The sequence below is a fragment of the Pseudonaja textilis genome, chromosome 8 (genome assembly GCF_049901715.1).
Source record: "Pseudonaja textilis isolate UNSWEBS1 chromosome 8, rPseTex1.2, whole genome shotgun sequence".
In the NCBI taxonomy this organism is placed as follows: Eukaryota; Metazoa; Chordata; class Lepidosauria; order Squamata; family Elapidae; genus Pseudonaja; species Pseudonaja textilis.
The window spans coordinates 8,526,952-8,553,606 of record NC_141997.1 but is presented as its reverse complement, the minus strand read 5'-3'; the positions used below and the strand labels follow the sequence as shown (position 1 = coordinate 8,553,606).

The 26,655-nt window shown below is 37.7% G+C and overlaps 1 protein-coding gene across 12 annotated transcripts in view; it reads right to left on the bottom strand.

Annotated features, from left to right (window-relative positions):
• PHKA2 (phosphorylase kinase regulatory subunit alpha 2) overlaps positions 1-26,655 on the bottom strand; it is a 106,098-nt gene that overhangs the window by 77,553 nt on the left and 1,890 nt on the right. For 9 of the 12 annotated variants that reach the window (XR_003375342.2, XR_015744532.1, XR_015744533.1 and 6 more), the window contains exons 2-10: positions 25,506-25,721; positions 20,437-20,595; positions 19,698-19,745; positions 18,243-18,411; positions 17,722-17,804; positions 10,363-10,443; positions 8,868-8,966; positions 3,663-3,809; positions 3,446-3,499 (exon numbers count right to left, since the gene is read on the bottom strand). Coding sequence is in view for 8 of the 12 variants with exons in the window: in XM_026714293.2 (XP_026570078.1) it covers positions 3,446-3,499; positions 3,663-3,809; positions 8,868-8,966; positions 10,363-10,443; positions 17,722-17,804; positions 18,243-18,411; positions 19,698-19,745; positions 20,437-20,595; positions 25,506-25,583 (918 nt within the window). In the remaining 4 variants the exon portion in view is untranslated. The remainder of the gene's footprint in view (positions 1-3,445; positions 3,500-3,662; positions 3,810-8,867; positions 8,967-10,362; positions 10,444-17,721; positions 17,805-18,242; positions 18,412-19,697; positions 19,746-20,436; positions 20,596-25,505; positions 25,722-26,655) is intronic. The other 3 variants (XM_087938256.1, XM_087938257.1, XM_087938259.1) reach the window with 1 other exon arrangement.

The following is a 26,655-nucleotide window of genomic DNA, read 5'->3' as shown; positions in this document are numbered from 1 at the left end:
TTAAAACTAGATATGCTAAAAGTCATGATCCAGGTCACATCTTTGTCTAGATGCAATTTAGCATCTTTCATCTTTCATTTGGCATCTTTCATTTCACTATCCTAGTATGAATATAAATTAATCTTAATTAAATTAGTGGCTCAAATATTTCATTTTTAGGGTGACCGTTTGGCGTTACAGCGGTATGGATGTGGGTTAGTGGAGCTCAGCAAAACCCAGCCAATACCCGCTTGCCAGGAGTCTGTACGAGGCCAAAGCCACCCTAGAGGAGTGGTGAAGATAGGAGGGACTCTTTGTCAATTGCAAGGAAACAGTGGTTTCCTTGCTTGATCCAAATAAACCCTCCTGAACAGCAGCAAAGATGATGGCCATTTTGGCCAGACCAAAACTGACAACCAGGACAAGAAGATTATGAGCTGGAGTGGTTTGTGAACAGTGAATTGGAACTGGGTGATATGATTTTCAACTTCTATATTAGAGACTTAATTAAACCCAAATTAAAAAATTTCTTAACAGAATGATTCCCCAAAATGCTGAGGAAGCAGCGAATTAACATATGGAGACAGACTACAGACCCAAAAGAGGGGGAAAAATTAATGGGAGACTATGAAGCTTTAAAAGATAGAAAGACCAGACTTGCAGTATTGTAAACAGTTATTTTAATTGGCTGATAATATTGTTTGACTACTGAAAGAAAAATGGATTATTTTGATAATCAGTTGTTATATCTTCTGCTTCCTTTTAATGCTGGAAGGTAGTGCTGGGATGCCACCTACTAGTGAAAAAAGATATACTACTACATGGTGGGAAAAGACCTTGATAGGAAAGGAGGATTGATAACAGAAGGGAAACAGCAGAACAAAAAGGGGAGGAAAGTGAAGGCAAACAACACCTAGAAGACCATATTTTTGATTTCTTTGGTTTTATATCTATTTGCTTTTGGCTGTTTGGGAGTAACTGGTGAGCCTTTTGAAGATTTCTAAAGCAGTATGGATTATGAACAATAAAAACTGCCCTCAAAACTACACTTATCTCTGTGGATTAATGAGGCATGGGATAATCTGGGGAGTCATTCTAGATTATAAATACTATTTGATAGAACATCTCACGAGGAGAAAAAAGAAAAATTAAAAGACTTATAAATTTGGACAACTTACAGGCACAAATTGGAAGATTTTGTGAACTATAAATATTGTGGATTCTGAGGAACAGTTCTGGGACTGAGCAATTTTTTTAATATTGGCTTTTTTGGTGTTCCTGGATAATTGGGACATTGGGATTTTGGTGGATTATTGAGTAACCATTAAATTAAAGCAAAATGTTACAAGGAAAAATAAATATATTTCAAAAAGAAATACTATTGATGCTTCAATGTATTCAGGAAATTATAACAAGGAATCATAGGGAGATGAAGAAGCTGTTGCATGATACTAGATATGAGACTAGAAAACCCTCAGCAAATGACAATGAAAAATGAACAAACAATTCAGAAAATAGAGGAAAAATTAGAAGGAGCAAAGAAATAGAAGCAAATGACACAAGTAGATAAGGAAACAGAAAAAAAATTGAATTTGAAATAGAGCTGGCAAATTACTCTTTAAGAGGTCAAAATATAGAAAAGGACAAAGAGAAAGATCTCCCAGAAGTGATGAAAGAGTTATTGATGGGTGCTCTAGAGATTAGACAGCAAGAGATAGATGTGGAGGCAGATGAAATACTTAGACTAAATATGAGTGATGTAAGGGAATACAATATCCCAATGGAGGATTTTGGGATATTTATCAAAAAGCCAGTAAGAATTGAAATACTAAAAAGGGTAAAACATGATGGGTAGATATAGAATACTTCTTAATATGGGATTTTCCTTATTAAGGGTTAGAAAATAGAGGTAGAAAGTAGAAATTGGGAAAATATTATGTATACTGCTACATAATATAATACAGTATAATTATTATGTATATATAAATGTTAGAAGTTGAAAGATTGCTATCATGTATTCCTAAACAGTATTATTATTGCTATATTGTGTATAAAGTAAATTGACCCAGACAATACACTGTTCACCAGGCACTTGTGTATGTTAAAGAAAAAAACTATACATAAAATTATATATTAAAAAATCATGGTTAAATTCTCCATGCTTTTCCCATATTAAAGTTATAAATATATTTACTGGTAGTTCTTTAATATTTTCAAATCAACCATTCATAAGACTCAAGGTAGTATATACAATGTAAGATAAATAACTCCACCTCATAAAAATGACTAAAATTATTCATTCAAAATATATAAGATTGCCTCAAAATCATATTATTAAAGCTGCATAATGCGAGAATTGTAGACACCAAACATCTCTCAGGGGACAACTATAAAATAGGCTGGAAAGATCAATGGCTTAATCAGAAAAATTCAAAGCACCTAGGATCCAACAAAAAATTAAATGAAATCAAAGGATATTAAAAAAAATCACTGGGATTAAAAAAAATTACTTTCCCTGTGCAAATATGGATTTGCTTGATTCCCAAAGTTTTGAACATAGCATTTCAGAAGAATGTAGAATAAATTACAATTAGTACCAATCTGATTATGATCCATTTATAATATTTCAGTCCACCACACAGTTCGTTTTACCGTTAATTCACAAGGCAGTTTGCCAAGCTGTAACTGCCTCTCCCAGAATGTCATTCCACTATCATTCTATTATCAGTGAAGAATATTTGAGGTAAGAATATTATAAATGAATGTCCATGTAGGTTCTGAATAAGCTGAATTGGATATGGGAATCAATCTCAGTTATACAACAATATTTGTTCGTTAAAATTTATTTGCCTCCTATACATATCTACCTACATACATATATGTACCTATATACCTACACCAAGAGAATTAAAATTTCTTATTTGGGCTTCATCAATCAGAATTAAGAATTCTTTTATTCAATACATTTCAGTGCAAAGCAGCTGAACTCTGTTGTATTGGAATTTTTGGCAGAGGGTGAACACTACAGAAACACATGAAAAAATATTGGACATAAATTGTAATCTACTGATTACAGCAGTGATTGTTTAGCCTTATTGCACTCTATACAGTTCTGGAATTTTTATGATTTAACTAAGCAACTGGCAACAGATTTCTCAGTATTTGTCCTTTGTTGCTTGAGTAAGAAATCAAACTCTCTAAATGAGAAAGGAGCTGTGACCCACTTCTCCTAGAAACTAACTTTCATTTTATTCGAGCCTGGTTTCAACAAGACAAATACCAGCAATGGCACTGAAATTTTAAAATAGGATTTCTCGTCCCTGTTTATTTGACCTTGCTTATTTGTTGCTAAATCTGTACTAACATATTGTAATATTCCAATGTTTTATGTTTATTTGGAAGCTAGGCACAGCCCATGTAAAACTAACATAAAGTTGTAAAGCTTAGAAAGTTTCGGCAATCCAACCTCTCTTGGTGTTTTATAGCCATCTCGGAGGAAACGACAGCAGCCATAACGTCCCTGTAAAGATATACAATGTTTATGATGCAGGAATGGTTTTATATAAACTACTATTCTTAATCATACCGAATAAGCCTTATCTGTTGGTAACAGGTAAGGTTGAATATATTACTCAAAAATAAATTAATCAAAGACTTATTTTAAGCCAAAATTAAAGACATACTTGCAACTTGGTGATAATTTCATTTTTTGTTGCATTAACAATGTTCATATCTTCTATGGCAAAGGCTGGATAAGAAATAATGGACAAAAGGCCAGCATCAATCTCTTTTGATGTGGATGCCCTCGGTAACATGGAGTATAGAATAGACTGAGCAGGACATACATAAGCAGCATTGAAAAACAAGAAAAACAAAGATTAAAAAACCATTAGTTTCATTCCAAAGTATATTATCAGATGTAGAAATATCGGTAGTGCTAGTTTGGATTCTAAATTGTTATGAAAAAGACAGTCTCCAAGAAATTATTTTCTAATACATCCATGCCCGATTTCTCAAGCAACAGCATAGGACCAGTATCAATCGACTGAAAACCATGATCATCAGAAACTTCATTCAACTATGTATGCAATTTGTAAATGTATGTACACAAACAAAATGTTAAAAAGTTATGATATTTATATAGTTACTTACCAAGCACATCTAAATTATATTAAAATAATCAAAATATCTTTACAATCCCTAAGGAATATCACAACTTCTGAACACCCCTATTGTTTGGAAACTGAAAGTTGAAAAATTTGATACGCCCTAAACTGTGCATTCCATAGAATAGAATAACAGAGTTGGAAGGGACCTTGTATATCATCTAGTCCAAGGGTGTCAAAATCAATTTCATTGAGGGCTGCATCAGGGTTGTGTTTGATCTTGGAGGGTTGGGGGTGGGCATGGCAATTACAACTCTACAGTCATGGTGGTCATGGCCATGGTAGACATTTGACACAGGCTCAAGATGCATTTTTTTCCTTTCTCTACTTTCTTTCCACAGTTCACTATAACTTTTTTCCTATCTCTTCTACCAGATATAACTGGCAAACATTTTTCATACTCCACTAAACTTTTTATTTCTAAATTTATACCCCGTTGTTTAATAGTAAATTGCTTTTCCAGGCAGAAAAGTTATTTATACTATTGTATTTTTATTATTCAACTAATAACAAAAACTAGTGTAAATAGCATGACAATACAAGACCTAACAGCAGAGGTAAATTTCCAGAATAGTAAATAGAAATGGCTGTCAATTATAGATTGTTGATTGTAGATTAAATGGACCTACAGTATGTAAAATCTGGCATTAAACTGTAGTATTAACATAGGAAGTTTTGTCATTTTTAGTTGTTGGGCTAATTCTTCCTTCTCTAATAAATTTATCTTATGTTTTAATAAGTCCATTTGTAATTTAATTTGTTTTTTTTTGGGGGGGGGTCCTCTTGTAATTTCCTCTCCATCTCTTTATATTCCTGTTCAAATATCTTTCGTTATTTTTGCTCTTTACTCTTTTTTTGCCATGCATTTTTTGCCACTCCTTTTATAGACGCTTTTACTGTATCCCAATTATTTTGTGGAGATGTGTCCTCCTCTTTATTTTCTTCGAAAAAGAATTCCAGTTCTCTTTTCAATTTGAAGTTAAAATCTTCCTCTTTTAGAATTGACCTTTGAGGCGTCCTTCTAAAGGCTTTTTTTTTGCTCAGTCCAACTAAATCTAATTGTGCTGTGCTCTGCCCATAGGTTTGTTTCAATATTAATTGAATATTTAATATAAATTAATTCTGAAATATTGTTTTTCATCATCAATGCCATATCTAATCTCGACCAGGACTGCTGCCTATTAGAGTAATATGTATGGTTTTTTTTTTCCAGATTTCTTTCTCTCCCTGCATCATAGATGATAACTTCTTTCATCAAATCATAAAAAAAAATTGGTAGTTTTCTTCCTCTCTAATCTCGTATAGTCCAGTATTTTATCAACAACCGCATTAAAATCACCCAAAATACAAATTTCCTCGTATTGCAAGTCCTTAATTTTATTATATAATTTTTTGAAAAAAGTTTCTTGTGGCCCATTTGGTACATATATTACCACCAATAATATCTTTTTATTTCCCAATTCAGTTTCAACCATCAACATCTTACCGTCATTATCTCTAAAAATTTCTTTGGCTAAAATCCAACCCTTTATGTACACTGTCACCCCTCTTTTCTTTTGTACATCAAGTGCCGAAAAAAATTTCCCTTATTTTTTGTTGTCTAACAGGTATTTTTGTTTCTCTGTTATATGTACTTCCTGTAGGGCTATTATATCAACATTTAATCTTTGTAAATTCTTAAACAATTTTTTTCTTTTCACTGAGGAGTTTATACCATTAATGTTCATCGATATCACTTCACATCTATCCCGGTTTTTATCTGTTCCTTTGTCTAGTGCTTCTTTTGATTCTAATTTCTTTAGACTCATTATCTATCCTTTTGTATTCTTCCCTATTTCCTCGTCTTCCATACCTTCTCTCTTTATTATCTAATGTATTTCCTTCTGTATTTGTTGCTTCCATACCTCTTTCTTCTGTTGTTTCTTTCTCTGGAACTGATTCTTCTGTTTCTTCTTCATTTATAAATTGTTGGTCAAAAAACTCTTCTGCTTTATCAAGTGTATCCAGCCTAAATCTTTTCTCCTGACATGCGACCATGATGCCTTCTGGCGTCAACCATCTAAAGTTCACATTGTGTTTTATCAACTTTGTTGTTAGGAAGTGTTAGGAAGTGGTTCTTAGCTCTCTTATTATTTTTGGTACTTGTTTTAAAACAGTTGTTTCCCCCCCGTATTCGATTGGCTCATCTCTCATCTTATGTAAAATTTCATCACGGATCAATTTTTTAACTAGTCAGATATGGACTTCCCTTGGGAGGTTATACCTCCTTGCATAGTTTGTCATTACTCTGTACAACTCGTCCATTTCTGTGAACATCTCTTCTTTTTCCATCCCTAACGCCTTTTCCAGTATATCCACCATCACCTCCAGCAAATCTTCCCCTTTTTCTTCCTTTAAATTTTGAAATCTTAGATAGTGGGCTGCCTTTTCTACCTCCAAAAAGATTACTGTTCTTTCCAACTCCTTATTAGCTTTTTCCAATTTACCATGTTGCAGTTAAGCGCCGCACATGCACCAACATCTCCAGACTTTCAGATGTGTGCACGTATGTGCAGGGGGGAGCTGTCTGGCAGCAGGAGCTTTGCAGCTGGCCTTCCAAGAAACAGACATGGCAGCAGCGGCAGCGACACCAGCAATAGGCAAAGTTGGGGGGAGGCATGTGACATGGACCACTGGATGCACCTGTTCCATACCATGTGGCTGCCCAGAGCATCCACAAGCTGGACCATGTGCCTCTCTCCTGCACCACTGCCTCTGGCTATTGCCACTGCAGTGGGCCAAGACAAAGTAAGGTGCAGGCGCGGAGCTTAGCTGCAACCTGGCAGCAGCCGCCTGCCCTGTCCCAGCCACATGGGATCGAGCAGGGATGTTGTTCTTTTTATTTCAATGGCTCTGAATTATATTCATTTACAGCTCGTAATGAATCCCAAACAGTTTGTGAATAGTCCAAGAGAAATCTGCCAGGCTTTTTGGAATAAGGCTCATAAGCACTTGCCTGTATCTTCTTTGAAATGCTGCCAATGACTAAATTGCCAATTAGCGGTACAAGGCCAAATGGAGCACAAAGTCAATATGGAGCTTCAGAGTTTAAACCAATCAGAACTAACAAAGCTGCTTTCTGCAAAGACTCATGTCCCTTTACTCCTCCTTTATGTCAATCATGTCCAAGCCTTACTCCCGAGTTGCCCCTTTTGTCTTAATTGTTCTTTCCTTTTGGAAGCTCTGCGCAAGCACGCACTGGGAACAGGCTCCCCCTTTCCTCTGCCTTGCTGATGTCAGATTCTGGAGACTCTGGAATCAGCATATAACTCCCAGATGACCTTGGCACCATCTGTGTGTCAGATGCAGATCCCTCATCCGAGCCTTCCCCAGACTCCAGGACTGGCCCACGTTTCTCCCCACTCCCCAACTCTGCTGCCAGCTCCACAGGCTGCCGGCAGACCACAACAGACATCTGGTGATCCACACCACGTGCCTCCCCGACTCTGCTGGCTGCTGGTGCCACCACACCTGCTTCTTGAAGGACCAGCTCCCCCTTGCGTGCGCACACCTGAAATGCTGGTAAGCACGGCTGTCCTGGAAACGGTAAGGGGCCTGCCTGCATTGCTTTGGCCCAACCAATCCCATCGCAGCAGGCAGGTGCGCAGGAGGTGGGTGCACGCTTGCATAGGCCTGGTCCACACTATCCTGGCATGCACTTACTTCCTGTGATGTGCATGCCTGCTGGGTTGGTGCGGGTCAGGCCTGTGCTCATGTGCACCTGCTGCCTCCTGTACGCATGCACACCTGTTTCCATGATAGCCGTGTGGGCTGATCCAACCACATCCGGCCCATGGGCCTTGAGTTTGACATCCCTACTTTAGTGGATCATCCGTTTTCTTTAATTTTTTTCTTGGGTAACTGCCGGAATCCTGACATATATATTGAAAGAAACTTTTTTTTAAATCTTTGACTTTTGTTGCAAGTCTTTGTTCATTTTGAACCTTTATTTTTCTTCTTTCATCTTTGCAGAGTTTGGGTAATATTCTGCCTTAGTTATGTGTCCCTTTTTCCATTTGTTGTACTTGTCCTTTTTGCCTTTCAGTTTGTCAGAGATATCTTTGTGCAACCATGCTGGTTTTTTCTTGGATTTCTTGTTTTTCTTTTTCAGTGGCATTGTGCTGGACTGGGCTTTTATGACCAAATTTTTCAGAGTTTCCTAAGCTTCTTGAGTTGTTCCCCTTTAGGATTTTCATCCAAGGAATTTTTCCCAAGCTTTCTCTGAGTTTGTTAAAATCACCTCTTTTAAAAGAGAAAATGGCAATAGATCTTAGAGACAGATTATGTAAAACTGATTATAATTAATCCTTCAGGTCACTTACCAGATGCTGGTTTCAAGTATGGAAGGCGAATTAGAGACTAAGCATTTCAGAATTCATGAAAGGAAATTTATCTTTCTCTCCTTACCCTCACCCCCCTGGGGGTGAAATTCAAAATTTTCTCCTACTGGCTCTGTGGGCTGCGGGCATGGCTTGGTATAATAGTAATAGCAACCAGGAGCGATTGGGGTGATTTTTTACCGATTCATATGGTCCCTACCTCCTCTCCCAAGGTGGGCCGAGGTGGTTGAATTTCACCCCTGCCCCCCAATCCCTTGACTTCACATATACTATTTGGTTAAGAACTTTAAAAGAGCTTCATTACAGCCTCTTGGATATCCCAATGAAAAAGACTCATATTTACCTGACAATGTTCAACTTCATCTGGAAGCACATGAATAACTGACTTATGTCCACCTCCAACTCCAAACAGGTCCAGCTCATCAATTGCTTCCAAAGCAGCCTTCAGAAAAAACATTTGTCATTTCTCATTACTAGCAAAGGAAATTTAACTCATATGCCTGTAATCCCTGAGCCTGCGTGGTGTACTGGTTAAGGCAATAGACTAGAAACTGGGAGACTATGAGTTGTAGTTCCATCTTAGGTATGAAGCTAAATAGCCTTGGGTCACTCATTCTCTCTCTAGTAAAGAAGCAATGAACATAGAAAATATAATAATAGAGTTGAAAGGGACCATTGGAGGTCTTCCAATCCAAACCCCTGTTTGAGCAGGAAATCCTAAATCATTTCAGAAAGCCTTCAGCGATGCAAAGCAAATCATTTCTAATGGCAAAGCGTTTCTGAAGAACCATAACAAGAAAACTTTAGAGACTGGCCAGGTAAATATCAGGGGTCAACGATTGACTCAAAGGTACCCCTTCCTCAAAAAAGAGTATCTCTATATAAATTTATGTAAAGGTAATTTCAATGTGGATGAATTTTTCCCATTAAGTGAGCATAGGGGTGCAACCAAATATTGAATAGTTTATACATAAACTATTAAAAATAATTAAGTATTAAGGCAGTGCTAAGCATTACAAAATAAGTTTTGCATGAGCATTTATTTTCAAATCATCAATGCAATCAGAATAATGACCATCAGAACCAATTTTGAAAGCAGTTGCACAAGCCTTGCAATCAACTCAGCTGTATTAATACAAAAGAAAGACTTCATCCATAGTCCTGTGCACTGTGAAACTAGTTTTTAATGCTTTGTAATATTAAGCATTTTCCACTATTTAATTTTAAACATTAATTTTAAAAACCCAACTTTCACAAGAACAGATCTAGAAATTATCTTGTTTTCTTCAAGGTGACTCAATTTGGTATTTTTATACCACTCCTAGTTGATATGTACTAACACAACTGCCATATAGTGAAAATAGCAGCTTTAATAAAAACAAGCCAGTTTATAATGAGGTATATTAGCATGAGGTCATCATTTAATTGTTCCTGGTCAAAAATATGAATTACAATCCCTTCAATCAGTTGCAAAAGGATCTATGGTTAGTAATACTTCTATACATCTTGGAATATTGATCTTGCAGCTAAAGATGGACAAATTCCAGTTTGTTGATTTCCCTGTCCCAAAAAACTCAGTTGGTTCTTATCCACTGGCTTGTTTGAACATATTTTACGTTCACAGCCAGAAAATTAATCAAGATCCTTATCAAATCAGTGACAAATCTATTGGTTACTACAGTACTTTTTGATTTCAAGATTACAAATAAACATGTGAATACCACGAAATAAGCTTTGTTAAGTTCAAGTCTGTAGGTATCAGTTATAAGTTTCGATCCGCTTACAAGTGGCTGTAATTATTTCTGATTTATTTAAAAAAAAAACAGAAACATTCCTACTTTTGCCATTCCAACAGAGCTTGCATTCAACTCAGGAATGCCCTGATTTGTCTTATCACCACGTTCCCACATGCCATAATCCTGAAACAAAACAAGAAAAAAAGAACAAGGACATTTTAAAAACACAGATCCAAAAATATGCAGAAACTATTAGATTATTATGAACAATATGGAGCTGCTAACCAAGTCAATTAATTTGAAAATTGTTACTTTATAGGCTCTAGTTCAAAATTATGTACATGAGTGCTTGCATGAGGAGATGAAAAATATTTCTCCTCAAAGACATTGGCTCCCCACATTCCATAAACTTTAGGATAAATGCTCTGAGAAAAGAAGAAAAAGAAAAACAAGAAAGGAAAGGAAAAAACATAGATGGAAGCAGAATCAGGGCTTCATTATGAACATCCTCAGATTATCTCTTTTCAACCAGGCTCTTCACAATGAACATGGGGTGAGTCAAGAGCTTATTTAGGAAGGCTATAAGGATTGGTTTAGCTAGGCTGACTATATGGATTTTTGTCATATATAATATAAACATTATGTAGATGATACACTGATTTTTTGCCTATCAAGACAGAGTATTGATGACTTTGTGGATCATTTGAACAACAACTGTCATCCCAACCTGAAAGTCACCATTGAGTATGAAGTAGATGACCAGTTGCCCATCCTGGATATACTGATCATACGAAGGAGTGAGGGCTCCAATAAAAGAATGGTGTATAGGAAGTCAACATGGTCTGGCCAGTATCTGAATTTCACAAGCTTTACACCAATTAAATGTAAACGTGTATTGGTAAAGGAACTATTTATATGAGCACGTTGAATTTGCACTGAGGACTGTTTAAAGGAAGAACCCGAATTTTTAACCCAAACACTCTGCTCAGTTATCCAAGGCGTTTTATTGACAGGCAGAGTAAAATAAGAGAACCAAAGCCAACAGTTCCAACTGCCAGTAAAAAGAAGGTATTTATTGAGCTGCCCTTTCAGGGAGATCAATTAGCATACCTGATGACTCTGTATGGCTGAGCTTCACATATTGCATCAAACTCAGGAGGCTACCGCTGCCCCTAATTAAGGAGGCACAACCTATCAGCACCAAAATTCATGTTTACCTATTTATTTTTAATTCTAGAGACAATTACATCGGCAGAACTGACAGGTGTTTGGTTTTCAGAATAAAGGAACATCTTCTGAAATGGGTCCAAACAGCCTTGAGTAATCCAACAACAGCAGCAAATCATGGCCATAAAATGCCTTCTTCGGCCATTAAGAGAGACTTACTATTACATTATGAGACACTTACTACTATCCAGGTGGATTAAAACTTTGCATCTAAAGTTCTATTGTGCCACAGGAACTCTTGTTTCCTACATTTTGCTGAGGCAGTTGCCATTAACCATTTGAAGCCCCCTTGTGCGTGCAGAAATGGCTTTATGTCAATCTACGCCTCCTGTGAGCATAAAGCTTGCCATTGGTTACTTTCCTGCATACATTATAGGCTTAATTAATGCTCTTGCTTGATCTTATATTTGAGGTCGATTTTAACCATGTTATTGTAATGTAGGTACTGATGAGTCAATATGAAATGCTTGCATCTATCTGTGTTTGTCTTTTGGCCGTATTGTTTAAATTATATGGATATTATTTGGAATTCTTTCATTGTTGCCTTTTGGTTTGAGAAGGAAATTAACATTTAAAGCCCTTTCTATATGCAAGATTGTATAGTTACATAGTTACCTCTTGTATTCCAGAATTGGAAAAAGATTTGTGGCGTTCTACGTTTCTGGAATTTGGACAGGAAGACCTAAAGCATGTTTCTTTCTATTTTCCTAGAACTGGGCTAAAGAGATGTCTTGAGTAAAGTAGCTAAGAACTCTCCAACTGGAGAGATTAAACAGGATAAGGAGATGGCTATCATTATTAACTTAGAAGAAAGTTTCTGACCAGGAAATTTCAAATTATACAAACTCTGGATTTGGAATGCCCATGAAAATACTTATAGCAACTTCAGACTTCCAGCTGATGTCGCAGCTCTTTCAGATGTGAGGAACAGGGTCTCTGCACTCCCACACAGAGTTCTCCCTGTTGGAGGGCTCCAAAAGGAGTTAAAGCCACCCTGTAGGGGTGATGAAGAAAAGAGCGATGCCCTGCAGTACGCAGAGACCAGCAACTCTCCTGCTAGACTCAGGGCTTCTTCCCTCTCCCTCGACAAGGAGAAGAGGCAGCCATCATGCCATGAAGCTGGGACAGCTAAGGGAACAAAGAACTGTGCAAGATGAACAGTGATTGGAGCTGGGTGAGAAGATTTCTTTTTATTTAGACCCTAACTTTAAAGAGAAAAAGAAAGAGAAAAATCAAGGAAAAGTGATTCTTAGAACTATTTTTCAAAGCAGTGAACAACCATAGAGAGAAAAATCCTAGACCTTAAAGAAAGGAACTAAGAGAGAAAAGCTAAAGACTTTTTACAACATTGGAAAATTGGACTTTTAAATTAGTCAGGCATTATTTTGGAAAGGCATTATAAAGCTGGACTATCTAACTGAATCTACTTGAATAGCTGACTTTGCTTCCATAAACTGAACTACATTTGGATTAATTAAATCTACAAGACTTGAAACAACGCTGAAACCTAAGCTGAGGGCACCATCTATTGGTGAATGAAATATATCAGACCCCTACAAGTTTAGAAAAAAAATTGATGAGAGAGAGAAACAACATTCATCTGGAGGAGAGTGGTTACTATATGATTGCTGGAGACTCTATTGTGAGAATAAGGAAGACTTTTAAGTAAGGCAAAGTGACTTGATTTGCCAAAGCTTCCTGGACTACTTAAATGGAAATGATTAATAATCCTGAGATGTAAAGAACTATGATTATTGAACTTTTTGAGGAGTAACATTGGACTGGAATATATTGTTTTTGGACTTGAGTAAGAACGGGACTTATTAAATTAAGACAAGATTCTTCATTGGCGAAAGAAGTGAAATTTCAAGAGAAATGGTGTTGATGTTTCAAAGCATTAAGGGTACTATGGAAAAGAATCACAGAGCCATAAAGTACCTAATGCAAGGCATATATGGGTAAATAGAAAATATGCTACGACTGATAATGAATGAAGATCAAAGAGTCCAGGAAAGAGAGGAGATAGCAGAAAGTACGGAAAAAAAGACAGAACAGACAAACCACCTGCATAACTGGATAGAAGCATTCCTGTCAAACAGACAACAAATGGTCAAAATTGGCGACGTCCTATCAAATTCTGTACCTGTCAACAGTGCTGTCCCGCAAGACAGTATTCTAGGACCAACTCTTTTCATACTCTACATACATGACCTCTGTGATCATATCAAGAGCAACTGCGTTCTCTTTGCTGATGATGTAAAGCTATTCAACACCACATACAATACTGCTACCCTTCAAAAAGACCTTGACTGTGTATCAGAATGGTCAAACAAATGGCAACTTCAAATCTCAACAAATAAATGCTCTCTCCTACATATTGGCAAAAAAATAATAATCAGAAAATAAAATACAGGCTGAATAGTCAAGACCTTGTTGATGATCCAAACTCTGTCAAGGATATGGAGTACTCATCTCTAATGACCTAAGTGCTACAGCCCACTGTAACTACATAGCCAAAAAGGCCTTAAGAGTTGTTAAACTAATCTTATATAGCTTTTTCTCTGGTAATATTACACTAATAACTACAGCATACAAAACATTTGCTAGACCAATACTCGAATACAGCTCATCAGTCTGGAACCCACATTACGTATCTGATATTAACACAGTTGAGAAAGTCCAGAAATATTTCACAAGAAGAGTTCTCCATTCCTCTACTCGTTGCAGAATACCTTATGCCACCAGACTCGAAATTCTAGACCTAGAAAACCTAGAACTACGCCGCCTTTGGTCCGATCTAAGTATAGTATATAAAATCATACACTGCAATGTCCTACCTACAAATGAATACTTCAGCTTCAACCATAGCAACACAAGAGGAAACAATAGAAACAAACTCAAGGTTAATCATAACAAACTTGATTGCAGGAAATACGACTTCAGCAACAGAGTGGTCAATGTCTGGAATACTCTACCTGACTCTGTGGTTGCTTCCCCAAACCCCAAAAACTTTAACCTTAGACTGTCTACTATTGACCTCACCCCTTTCCTAAGAGTCTGTAGGGGGTGTGCATAAGTGCACCAATGTGCCTACCGTCCCTGTCCTATTGTTTCTTTTATTTTTATTTTTTATTTTTCTTATATGTATTCATGTATTTATAACTATGTTTTTACTTATACGTATTATTTTGTAAGCAATTGACAAAAAATAAATAAAAATAAATAAAAATAAAACCAGCAAACAAAGCAAGATGATGAGAAGAAGACGATAAAGACAATAATGACTGATGAAATAAACCAAAGGAAAAGCACTTTAAGAAATTTAAAAATGGAATCAGATAACCTGGAAGATACTTTTGAAAGGGAGATAGGGGTTTGGGTGGATACTCTGGCAGCTGAGGAGGATACAGATGGGAGATATATCCACTCTGAATTGTAAAGATACAGAGATTGATAGCGATAAAGATCCAAGAGAGGAGTGTGGGAGGCAAGCCAAAAAACGAATAAGAATTGAAGTATTAAAATGAATGAGAGATGATGGATAGAAAGGTGGTATTATTATTATTATTATTATTATTATTATTATTATTATTATCATCATCATTAATATATACATATATATGTATATATATTCTTTTTTCGCACACACAGACACATGTACGTATGTAGGTACATATGTATGTATGTATGTGCATATGTATATATTTCTAATATAACAATGGCCTGATTAGAAATTTTAATAGAGGTAGAAATAAGAATACACACCCTTATATAAAGAAATAGTTCGATGGAAAGATGGAGGTTGAAAGATGGTATTATTAAGTATGTTTAAATAATAGGAAGACTGATACTTGAATGGCGTGTTGTGAATTTGAACAATCAGATAATGAAGGGCTATGCCTTAATATAAACGTGTGTATTAATACTAGACAATGATGATGAAGCTTCTCGGCATCGAGTGCCCAAACTGCAACCCCAAACCCACTTATTTATTGTGAAGTGCCAACACGCGGGGGGGGATCCAACCATTTGGTGAGTGTGCATTTTGAGCGTGTGTGCACAGCGTTTGCAAGAAATCATCAGCTGTGCCACCCGGACAGCTGACACGGGCTGCGCATGCATGCACAACATTTGAAAATCTTTTTCTTTCCTGCTTTTTCAACCTCAGCTGTGCCACACAAAGCAGCTGAGGTTGAAAAAGCAAGAAATAAAGAACAGCCACACTAGGTACAAATAGTGGATTTCATTTTATTCAAATAACAACAAAAAGGGACCCCCTTTCCCCTTTCAGGTGGGGTAAACTGAGGAGGGAACTCCTGCTTAGATAAGTCCCCTTTCCCAAAAGAAACATCTCATCTCTGTCTCTCTTTCTCCCTTTCTCCCTCTTTCATCTCTTTCTCCCTCTTTCTCTCTCTCTCTCTCTTTCTCCTTTTCTCCCTCTTTCTCCCTCTCTCTCTCTCCCCCAGTTCTCTGGCTACACACACAGTTGCCTGGAGATGGAGGGAGGAGGAGGGTGAAGCCTTCTGTAGCCCTCCCCACATGGCTCCTGTACTGACACCTGTGACAGAGAGAGACCAAGAGCAGAAACCCAAGCTTTGGATTACCACAGGTGTTAAAGTACCCACTGGCAGCCTTTCCTTAGCCACGACTGCCAGGTGAGAGAAGACGTCAGACTCTGCCCCACAAAGGGGAACAGCAGCGATCACAGAGAGCCCCTCCTGGCTGGGAAGAGGGACCCTCCTCCTGTCTCCCCAACTTTTCCCCCAGCCGCTGCCTCCTCGCTTTTCCTCTCAGCTGCAGGGCTAACCAATCACCGCGAGAATGCGACTCCTCCTGTACGCAGAGAAGAGGCGCTGAGAGAGATGAGGCAGGAAGGTAGAAGGAACTTTCGGAGGGTAAAGGAGTTAAATCACAACCTTTCTCCGCACTCAAAGGGAGCCACTTCAGGTGACCCGTGGCTTTCTCTTCTGCTTAGAAATAGAAGTCTCCCTGATCAGGATTTTTTTTTGGTCTTGGAGCTAAACTAAAGAGCTTTAAATGAGACATGGGTGTGACTGGGCGGACATGGGCAGGGCCAACCAGGGCAAGGGTGATTTTAATCCTGTAGTCTGCCTAGCAGTCTCCCTAGCAAACCCGCATTGTGGCTTCTTCCTCTTGCTTCTGCGCATTGAGGAGGCCAAGCAGCAGCGAGAATGTGGAATTCCTGAGCCACAGGAAGCGGCTGCCAGCGATGCCCCCAGGCGAAGATGTTGCAAGGGGAGGCTCGATTTCCCCCCCAGGAGCCGCAAAGTGCTCGCCACCCATCTGGCATTCACCAAGCCTCCTCCTTCCCGCTGGGGGTGCGAGTGCTTCTGGCAAGGAAGAGAAGCATGGTGGGAGGAGGCTTAGCGGGTGCTAGAGGGGAAGCAAGCGCTTTGCAGCTCCTGAGGGAGGGAGCGTGGGAGATCGCGCCCTCTCTTTGCAGGCCAGGGAACACCTGGGAAGGGCTCCGATGCTGCAATTTCCCATGCGCTATCCTCTCTCCCAGTGCATATCGGTCCATCCACCGCTGTTTATCACCCCTGTTGCCAACATGGGTGTGCTGCGGACCACCTACTTTTCCTGGTGGCAGCGGCATGAGTGGGCAAGGGCCGCAGGGATATCCACTCCTCCTCTGCCAGAATCGCGCTCCAGGCGTGTCCAGCCAGTCATGCCTGCCCTCTCCCCCACCTCACGTGGAACCTGGGCCTTACCTGCAGCATTGTTAAAAGCTGCCAGGGGCGCAAGGCAAGCAGGTGGGCACAGGGGAGCAACTGGTGACAGCGCTCCTGCTAGCAAGGGCGTGGATGTCTCGGGGCTGCATGTGGGCACTGATGGCACCGACAGCAAGCAGGCCAGGAGTGGGACCAGAATACAAACAATAATTTTATGGAAAAGATCAGAGGTTGAAAGATGGTATTACCATGTATGCTTATAATATCATTGGCATTAAAGGTTGATCAGAGGTTGAAAGATGGTATTACCATGTATGCTTATATCATTGGCATTAAAATGGAATATTGAATAACTACTTTAAAAAACCATGTATATTAATACTAGGATTATATAAGTTTGATTATATTATTATGATTATCATTATTGATGTCTAAATGAATTTTACCCAGGGGCCACACTGTTCATGTATTGATATTGATGTATACTTAAAAATAAAAATCTAATAAAACTTGAAGAAAAAAAAGAAAAGAAAATACTTACAGCAACTTTATAGGCAGCCTCGATATAAAATACAAGATTCTGTATAAAGGCCACTTCATCAAGTGTGAAAATAATACGCAATCCTGATTAAGAAAGAACCATTATTAAGACATTTAACATAAATCACATGCAATAAAATGAACTATTCGTGTTTTTACTCCATTCAGTAGTTTATCATTCTTATAGGAAATTTCTCACATACATAAATTTTAAAATAAGCATGAGCATATAGGTGGTCTCCTTTGTATACCTTTGCAAAACAATCTGTTTACAATTCATACTTAAACCCAGTTAAAATATTTCAAAATGCAACACATAATAGATGACCTTCTCAAGGATGAGGAAGAATTTTAGACAGCTACCAGAGGCATGAATGCCAATTTATCCACTCCTGCTTATTGGGTATGGCAAAACAATAAGTCAAATATTGAAGTTAATTTTTTTCTATAACTAGCTGATATGACAACACTGAATTTTTCTTAGAAGATTCCCAAGATCACTATTATTATGACATAGCTTACCTGATGCTGTCATCTGAGCCAGGAAGAGAAGGTAAAGCGAAGTTGCATCTACTTGTAGATGTCCCCACTTGTCATCTGCAACTACTGTTCCACAAGTGGCCGTGTTATATTTGGCATGCAGGCAATCCTTGGTACTCTGAGTGTGCTTGAACTTTTCAACCTTATCTACCTAAGAAAATCAGGAAACATTCCAAAACCAGTTTTTGAACCACAAACTTTCATAAATTATGATTTTGTCATAAAATAAAATATTGTGCATGCATATGTATACATCTTTGAATCAGTTCTATAAGCAACTGCCTGGATCAGTCTTTGCAGGGTTTTTGTCTAAATATCAGAAATGATTTGCCACTGCCTTCCTTCTAGGGTTGAGAGAAAGTAACTTTCTCAAAGACAGATATTTAATAAATAACCAGCTGGCTTTATGCTCAAGGCAGATTAAAATTTATGGTCTTCCCATTTCTAGCCTGGTATCTAAACCAGTATAGCAGACTGACTTTTTCCCATTCTTATTCAAAATATTTATCAAAATCCAAATTTAATTGAGCAGATTACTTTTGAATGGAATCATTCAGTCTAGTGTTGCAGCATATTACTGCAACAGTAATACCTTGGATTTTTTTTAAAAAACAGATTAAAGCTTACTTTCAGTCACCCTGTAATCAGATATATTTTACATCACATTGGGATAACTAGCAAAAATACAATATTTGGAATTAGCAGAGTTAGGTAGTATTCTTAATTCTCAGCTGCTAAAGAGGGATATCAATTACTCTAAATGCAGCCAATACATCATGCTTAAAATATCATGAAAACAAACCTGAGTTGATACAATTGCTAAACCAATCCATGATGGATGTTTTTATCAATGTAAACAAAATGGAGTCTTACTTAAAGAAAACAAAATGAGCTACCTAAAGAATTAATTTCAATCTAAAAATAAGCAAGGCTTCATTTCCCATTTTTATTTATCTGTCTGTCTATCTTATCTTATCTTATCTTATCTTATCTTATCTTATCTTATCTTATCTTATCTTATAGTCCCTTAATCTGGGATAGAGTTGAGGCGACTAGACAGAGCTAAGCATTTACTGTAGGAAAGCATACTTTGTTATTTACTTATGTGATTTATAAATTGCATCTGTATAGTTGACACGTACTGACTGGAACTGAACAATTTTGATCAGATTTTGGAGTGGGGAGGGGAACCTTGGAACCATTTAAAGTAGTAATATAAACAGATATATTACAGCAACTTAATACATTATAATTCTTTCCCATCCCATAAAGAAGAGGGGGGGGAATCACTCTGTCAAAAATCAGCTTTTTTCCACAATTTTATAGGGACTCCAGGGCTACTAAACAGTGTTCTTCTTTACACCAAAACTCAGAGTCACTTTAATTAGATTTTATGCCACTGCTTATAAATTAGTAAAGATTAATGTTGATTTTTACCTGTCTCATCATGCATTGCAAGAGCCCCCGCATTAGTTTCACAACATTCTATGGAAGTAAAAGGAAAATCATTACTATCCAATTTAATTTTTATAAAGTATACCTACAGTATAACTAATTATAAATGTTCATGTAAAAATTGAATATCTAGATTTATGCATTTATATATAGTGTTTTGGAACTCTTCCAGTATTTAAAAAAGCTTGTCTTAGATCAGCAGTCCCTAATCTTTGCAGTTTGATGGCCCAACCAGGGAGAGAGGGGAACAGAGCCACAAGAGTGGGGGGGTCAGCATGCACAGTACACCCATGCAGCACACACACAAGTAGCCACCAACCCGCCACTTGTGCAAGTTGAGCTGCGTGTGCGCACACAAACACTCTAGCCAGTCACTCATGCAGCCCAATTCTGAATAGGTCATGGCGCAGGGGTTGGGAACCAACCTCTGTCTTAAATAACATTTGACATATTAAAGATGTGCTGTCAATTTATGATAAATTAATCAAGATATCATAGAATTTTTAAAAAGATGACACATCAAAAGCTTTAAAAGAAAGTTGTTCTTATTCAAAAATCCATGTTTATCTTTTTTCAATTCTCAAGTTTTAACATTACTCCCAAATTAACATATTTTGTAGTATATTTAAAATGAAGGACATATTTTTCATAAAAGCACTGGTACCATTTACCTATGTATATGTTTCATATATAAGGAAATAAGTGTAGTCGCAATCGGTACCTGTTCTAATTCATATGCTTTGGCTTTGTCCTCATCCCGGTCTGCATTCTTCCTGTAGGCCATCCCTAGGCCCCAGACAGCCAAAATGCTATATATATTATCTCGCACCCAAGCATCCTTTTGCTCTGTGCTGGCAGAAAGTAGTCCTGTAACTGGATTCTAATTTTTTTTAAAAAAATGGGAGGAAAATAAGAAGCAATTTATTAAATAGGATATAGAGTTACTGTTCCATAATGGTTGAGGAATAAAGCTCAGAATTAGGAAGATTTTTCCCCCCAAATCTAATCTCTATAATGAAAACAGATGGCCATGGTGGGCATGCTACTATTTAATTAACTAACATATGCAAAGTCTGTTAGTAAACAATACTAGATACATTATAGGGTTACTTTAAAAAAAATAAATAAATGAAGAACGCAACACATTTTGAGATACTGACCACAAAGTCCCATTTACTTCCCTTTGGTGAACAGGAAACTTTTATACAGAATTAAGACATTCTAAGTTGCCATTTGTAAGCCTCACCAGGTTGAAGTATGAGATTGCAGGAAAATGAGCAGAACACAAATCCACTATGATAAAGGCAAGATAATTAACTGGCAATTTGTCTAAGATTTTCGGTAGATACTAGACAAACCATGACCTGTTGGGTTATCATTTCAGATAGATTTCTTTACTTAACTCCTGAACGACAGAGTTTCTAATGTACTAGAAAAGTTCTTAAAAATTCAGGGAAATATTCAGAGTTGTTACCACCTTACCTTGAAAGTAGCACAACTTGATAGATGCCATATTGCAATACAGTAGTCCAATTGGGAAGTGATCAAAGCATGACAGGGTTTCCCTGTCTACGTATGGCTTCATGCATATGAGATGAATTTGGGCAAAGGACATCCTGATCACAGCAGTTCAAGCAGGAGCTATGAGTCAAAGAAGGTCCCCAAATTGACTACCAGTCCTAAAGAGGGAGTAAAATCCCATTCAGGAGGAAAGAAGGAACTACTCCAAAATTAGAGAGTTGAAACTTCCATAGCTGCTCAATCTTGTCAGAGTTGAGCCTTTGTTTGTTCTTTCTCACCCAGATTCATACAGCCTTTAGATATTGAGACAAGATCTTTCCAGCATCATCTAGCTGATCATTGGCCAAGACATATACCTGGTTATTATCAACATAGTGATGATACTGCACCTCACAATACCATGTGGTCTTATAAAGATGCTAAACAGGAGGGGCAAGGGCACTGAGCCTTGAGGCACCCCAAACAGGAGAAGCCTCCAACTCCTCTCCCTCGTTAACCCCAACTCAGCCTGAATACAGAGAAAATAGATAAACCCTTAGTACACCCTGCCTCCCACTCCTAATCCCATTCCAGAAGGATACTATGATCAAAAGCCACCAAGAGATCAAAAACAGGAGTTTCAGTATAATGCCAATAGTGGCCTCCAGACAAGAAGGGTGGCACACAAATCAAATAAATACAAATCTAATAAATAAATATTGTGCATTAGTTAAAAACCAGATGCAATTCAATAAATATACTGTTCTCTGCTATACTGGTTTTTCAAATGTTAGTTGTTTTATCAGTATCCTAATTACTTTTTGCTCCATTCTCAAGAACCCCAATAGGCGAGCAAACACTTTTCACCCAGACAGAGAAATGACGGCGACTCAAAGCTTCATGTGCTTGCAGAGAGGATGGTTTGAAACGAAGTGATTAGTTCCATTTCAAAGTGTCCCCTTTGCAAGCTTCATCTCCCTCTGGGTGAAAAGTGTGCAGCAAAGTGTGCAGGCGGAGGCAAAGGAGATCCCAATGTGCTGCCCACTCTGTCCCGCAATCTCTTGGCTTGCCTGAGGCCGTGCTGAACACACTCCTGTTTGGGGTGTCGGGATCTGCCTCCATCATTCACCATGCCTCTGCCTTCACCTGCTGCTGGTGCATTTGCCAATGCGCGAGCCTCCCGGGAGCCTCCCAGGAGTCAGGTAACCACATAGTACATCCGGATCATCTGTCTTCTCCCTCCCCTGCCTCTGCCTCCATGTTCGGACTTATTGGTATTTGCGCTGTGCCAAGGGGCTGGGGGACTGCGGCTGCTGCCGGACACAATTAGCCCTCTCACACTCGCTGCCTCTCATGCTGGTCATGCCCATCCCCAGGCTTATTTTCGGGGTAGGGCTTATATTAGGCCTACTCAAAAAACCCAGTCTAGAGCTAGTTTTGGGGGTGGGTCTTATTTTGGGGGAAACATGGTACAGACTACAGAAAGATCACAGAGGCCTGGCTTCCGGTTTGCCAGGCTTCGGTGACAGCAGGGATTCGCCTTCTCCGCAATCCCTGCTGTGCTAGCCGTCTTGGTGCCTCCGATCCTGACGGATCTGGAGGATAAGGCTGCCCTGTTGGGGTAGCTGAAGATAGGGGGCATCCGGACAGGGGTTGAGGGGTATCGCAGACCCCCTCCCCAGCCGGCAATAACCCCCTTTTCTCAAGGCGGTGGAGCGGCGGTCTCAATGGCCGCCACGAAGAAGCCGGCAACTGGATTAAAAATGTGCAGGAGGAGGAAGAAGGAAGTTTTAAAATGAAAGTTTTTTTCTTGGCTGAACCGGGACTTTAAGGACATATCTAATACCTGGAAAATTACTATTCTTTTTGGATGCTACAATGTTTCTAATGGAGGTTCTCAGCGGCAAAGGAAAGTGTTGAAAGATAAAGTTACTCTCCCTCCCTTATGGAACTAACAAATGGACATGGAAAATCTGCTCTCTAACAGAAGGTAAAAATTTAAAGCCCTTTGTTACAAGTGGGAAGGGAGAGGCTTGGAAAAAAAAAATTATTCCAAGACTTTGTTGGAGGAGATGCTTTGAAGATAAAGAGATTAGAAGCTAACTGCAAAAAAGATTTAAAATACAGATTGGGTTTTTTTTCCCTAATTGACTTTACCCCAGGAAGAGAAACTGTAAAAGGAAGAAGTTTGTGCTTTGCCTGGACTGTTTGATGACTTTGGGATTTTGGGGAATTGTTTTAAGTTTGGAAATATTTGATTGGCTTAATAACAAGAAGAGGATACAGAAAAAGAAGAAGAAAAAGTTTATAATGGCTCTACCTCTCGATGAACTAAAAAAACAATATCTAAAAATAAGGAAAGAAGGCAAGGACGCTATGGGAGAAGCCCTTTGTTTTCTAGATATGGCGCTTGCTATGTGTCAGCAAATTAAACAACAGCTGGAAGAAGCGGAGGAAGAAGAAGCCATTTTTAATGAATTAAATAGTGTGATTAAGAAAGAAAGGAGAAAGAGAGGAGGGAAAAGGAAGGGCTTAAGACATAAAAAAATATCTATGAAAGAGAAAAATAAGATGCAAAAACAATATAATGCCAGAAAGCAAAAGGAAAGAAGAATGCAACAGAAAGGGGAAGCCAAGAAGGCAGAGGTTTGGAGAGGAGTGGGTAAAAAGTCTAGGTGGGCCAAGAAAGAAAGGGAAAAGGGGGAAAAAAGTTATAAAGGTATAAAACAAGATGGGAAAAAGAAAATCTTTTTTTAGGGACAAAGGCTAATGTATGATTCTTTTTTTAAAAAAGGGGGATTCTGCATAGTACACATGATAGTTTTGCAGCAGTTGTATTTGTATTAAAAATAGAAAATTAGAATTTTATAAGATTTAATAAAATATTAAAATATTAAGGTACAATGTTAAAATGTTTAATAATGAATGATTTTAAGTTTTAATAAAATATTAAAGGAAATGTTTAAAATATTAGTTTAATTATAGAGTTTAATGGGCTAATGTGTTGATTATTATAGTTTTATTATTGTAGTATTTGTTTTTGAAATAGTAGAATGTACTAAGCAGAATCAGATTGGGACTTAGGTGTTATTTCAAATTTCAATTTAGGGGTATGATAGAAAGGCATCATACTCTGATTAGTGATTTCAGGAGAAATTATTCTTTTTTATATTGGGAATGAGATAGATGTAAATAGAAAAATGGACAAAAGATATAAAAATATTGTCTTAAAGTATGATGAAATATATAAGTGGGGAGGAGTTATATAGAAGGTATAGAATGGTAAACAAGATAGGTAATGGTATATAAGAAGAGCATGAATTTAATTGAAGTCCATACAAAAAGAGGTAATCTGGGGCCAAGTTACTTTCTAAAAGGAAGTTTTATGTTTTTTGTACTTTATATGTGTGTGTTTGAGAATTAATAAAATCTCAGAGGAAGGCCGGATGAGAACAACTGTAAACAAGCCAGAGGAAAATATAAATGTGATGATTGAATAGCAGATAAACTAGAAAAGAAATGTGATTGAATAAGAGTAAAGGGAAATAATGTGAAATTTGTTAAAGGGAATTTACGTCTCTATATGGAAATGGGATAAATTAGAAGAATGTGATATAAAACAATGTGTTACCTGCCTTGTAAAGATTTATAACGGAAAGAGGTTTTATGTTTTTAATGTTTAATGATGTTTTGTTTTGTTTGTTTGTTGTTAAAATCAATAAAATTTGCTTAAAAAAAAAAGAAAGATCACAGAGGCCTAAGATGAAACCATACAAGTAGAGACCATATGCCATACTTTCTTTTTCAGGATCATGCCTTTTCACTCTACCCATATAAAACTTTTTCAGATGCCTCCAAAAACTTTGGAACAGATTAGTAGAACTACCCAGAAATCTATAAAGCTTCTAATTTTAACCAAAGGTAAGATCAATGTTTCTTGTAGTATGTTGGCACTTAGTCACAAACACCTATCCATACAAAACCAAAGATCAATATTTCTTTAAAAAGAGGAAAGTTGAACTTTGATCAGGCTGCAGAATCCTTTACTTTTAAAAAAAATAATCCCAGAAGCCCTGATTAAGAGCAAAGACATAGTGATAGAGAATTAGCTGGGTTCAAGTGAACTCCCCTCCCCCCATTCTAATAAAACGCCATGAAGTTCTCATTGGCTTTGGATGCTATGCAACAGGAAAAAAACATTTTTAAATAACCTCAAATATCTAACACAGTACATTTATTTATAGAGCCAACAAATCTAGAGAGATATACCAAATCATAACCAGTACTCACCTGTTGATTCAAAATTGTCTGTTGAACAAGTCGAGCGTAGCCATCTAGGCGGACTCCAGAATTGCTCCTGCTCCTCATTTTTAACTTCCTCACAATCCCTTACGAAACATGAAAGTGTTGTTGGGGACTGTGTGAGTTGAGCCTCTTTCTTTCTCTCTAGCATCCGTTATCACTTGTGGTTCATTCACTCATTAGCACGCAGAACTGCAATTGTTGCTGGCAACAGGCAACAGACAAAACAAACAGCAGCTATTATTAACAAGCATACCAGGTGCAGTCAAAATGATAACTTGCAACTTATATATTTCTAAATGAAAGCAAATTTACCTTTCTACATGAATAATTACCACTACTAATTACTATACCACTTATTAAAATACTACAGCTAATAGCTGCACTTGTGTGCATAAATTTCTGTCAAATAATTTATCGACATAAGGATTTAACTATTCCATCTTTATTCTAGGAATCTCAAACAGTTTGAATAGCACTTTTTTTACGTTTTTATCCTTACAAGGATCTTGGGGGGAGGGAAACGCTCTAGTAAATTTACATTTTGAATATGCTGTTGTTTGAATCAGTGCTCCCAATTTGTTTAATATATTACTACCTATAATACAGTTATGAACACAACCATGATTCTGATGAAAAGGGTGTCCCAAACAACAGTAGACAAGGGCAAATCACTGTTTGTCTTTGTTGGCAGGCAGGGTTCTCCTATAAATTTGCACTGGGAAGTTGTGAAGCAACTACAAAAGCATGACTGCTTCAAAGTTGTATTATCCTGTACTACCTTATGGCAAACTGCATCCTCCCAAGATTTTGGAGGCATTCAAAGCAGGCACATTTTCATCTAAAATGCCTCCTTAGTGGCTTCAACAGACCCAAAACAAGTGATCAAATGATTTCCATCAGCCTGATGTTAGTGACTGGGTTCACATATCATATTAATGCAGTCATGACACTAAGGAGATGTTCAGATCAAGTCAATGTCAACCATCTCAATATGCTAGCCAGCAAAAGAAACTCCTGAGACATTTTTGTTCTCCATGTGGGTACAAAAGTGGAAAAGCCAACTCTAACATCTCAAGTGCGAAAGCATAAGATAAATTTCCCTCCCCCACTCATCCTCCCATGGTCCTTTGTCCAC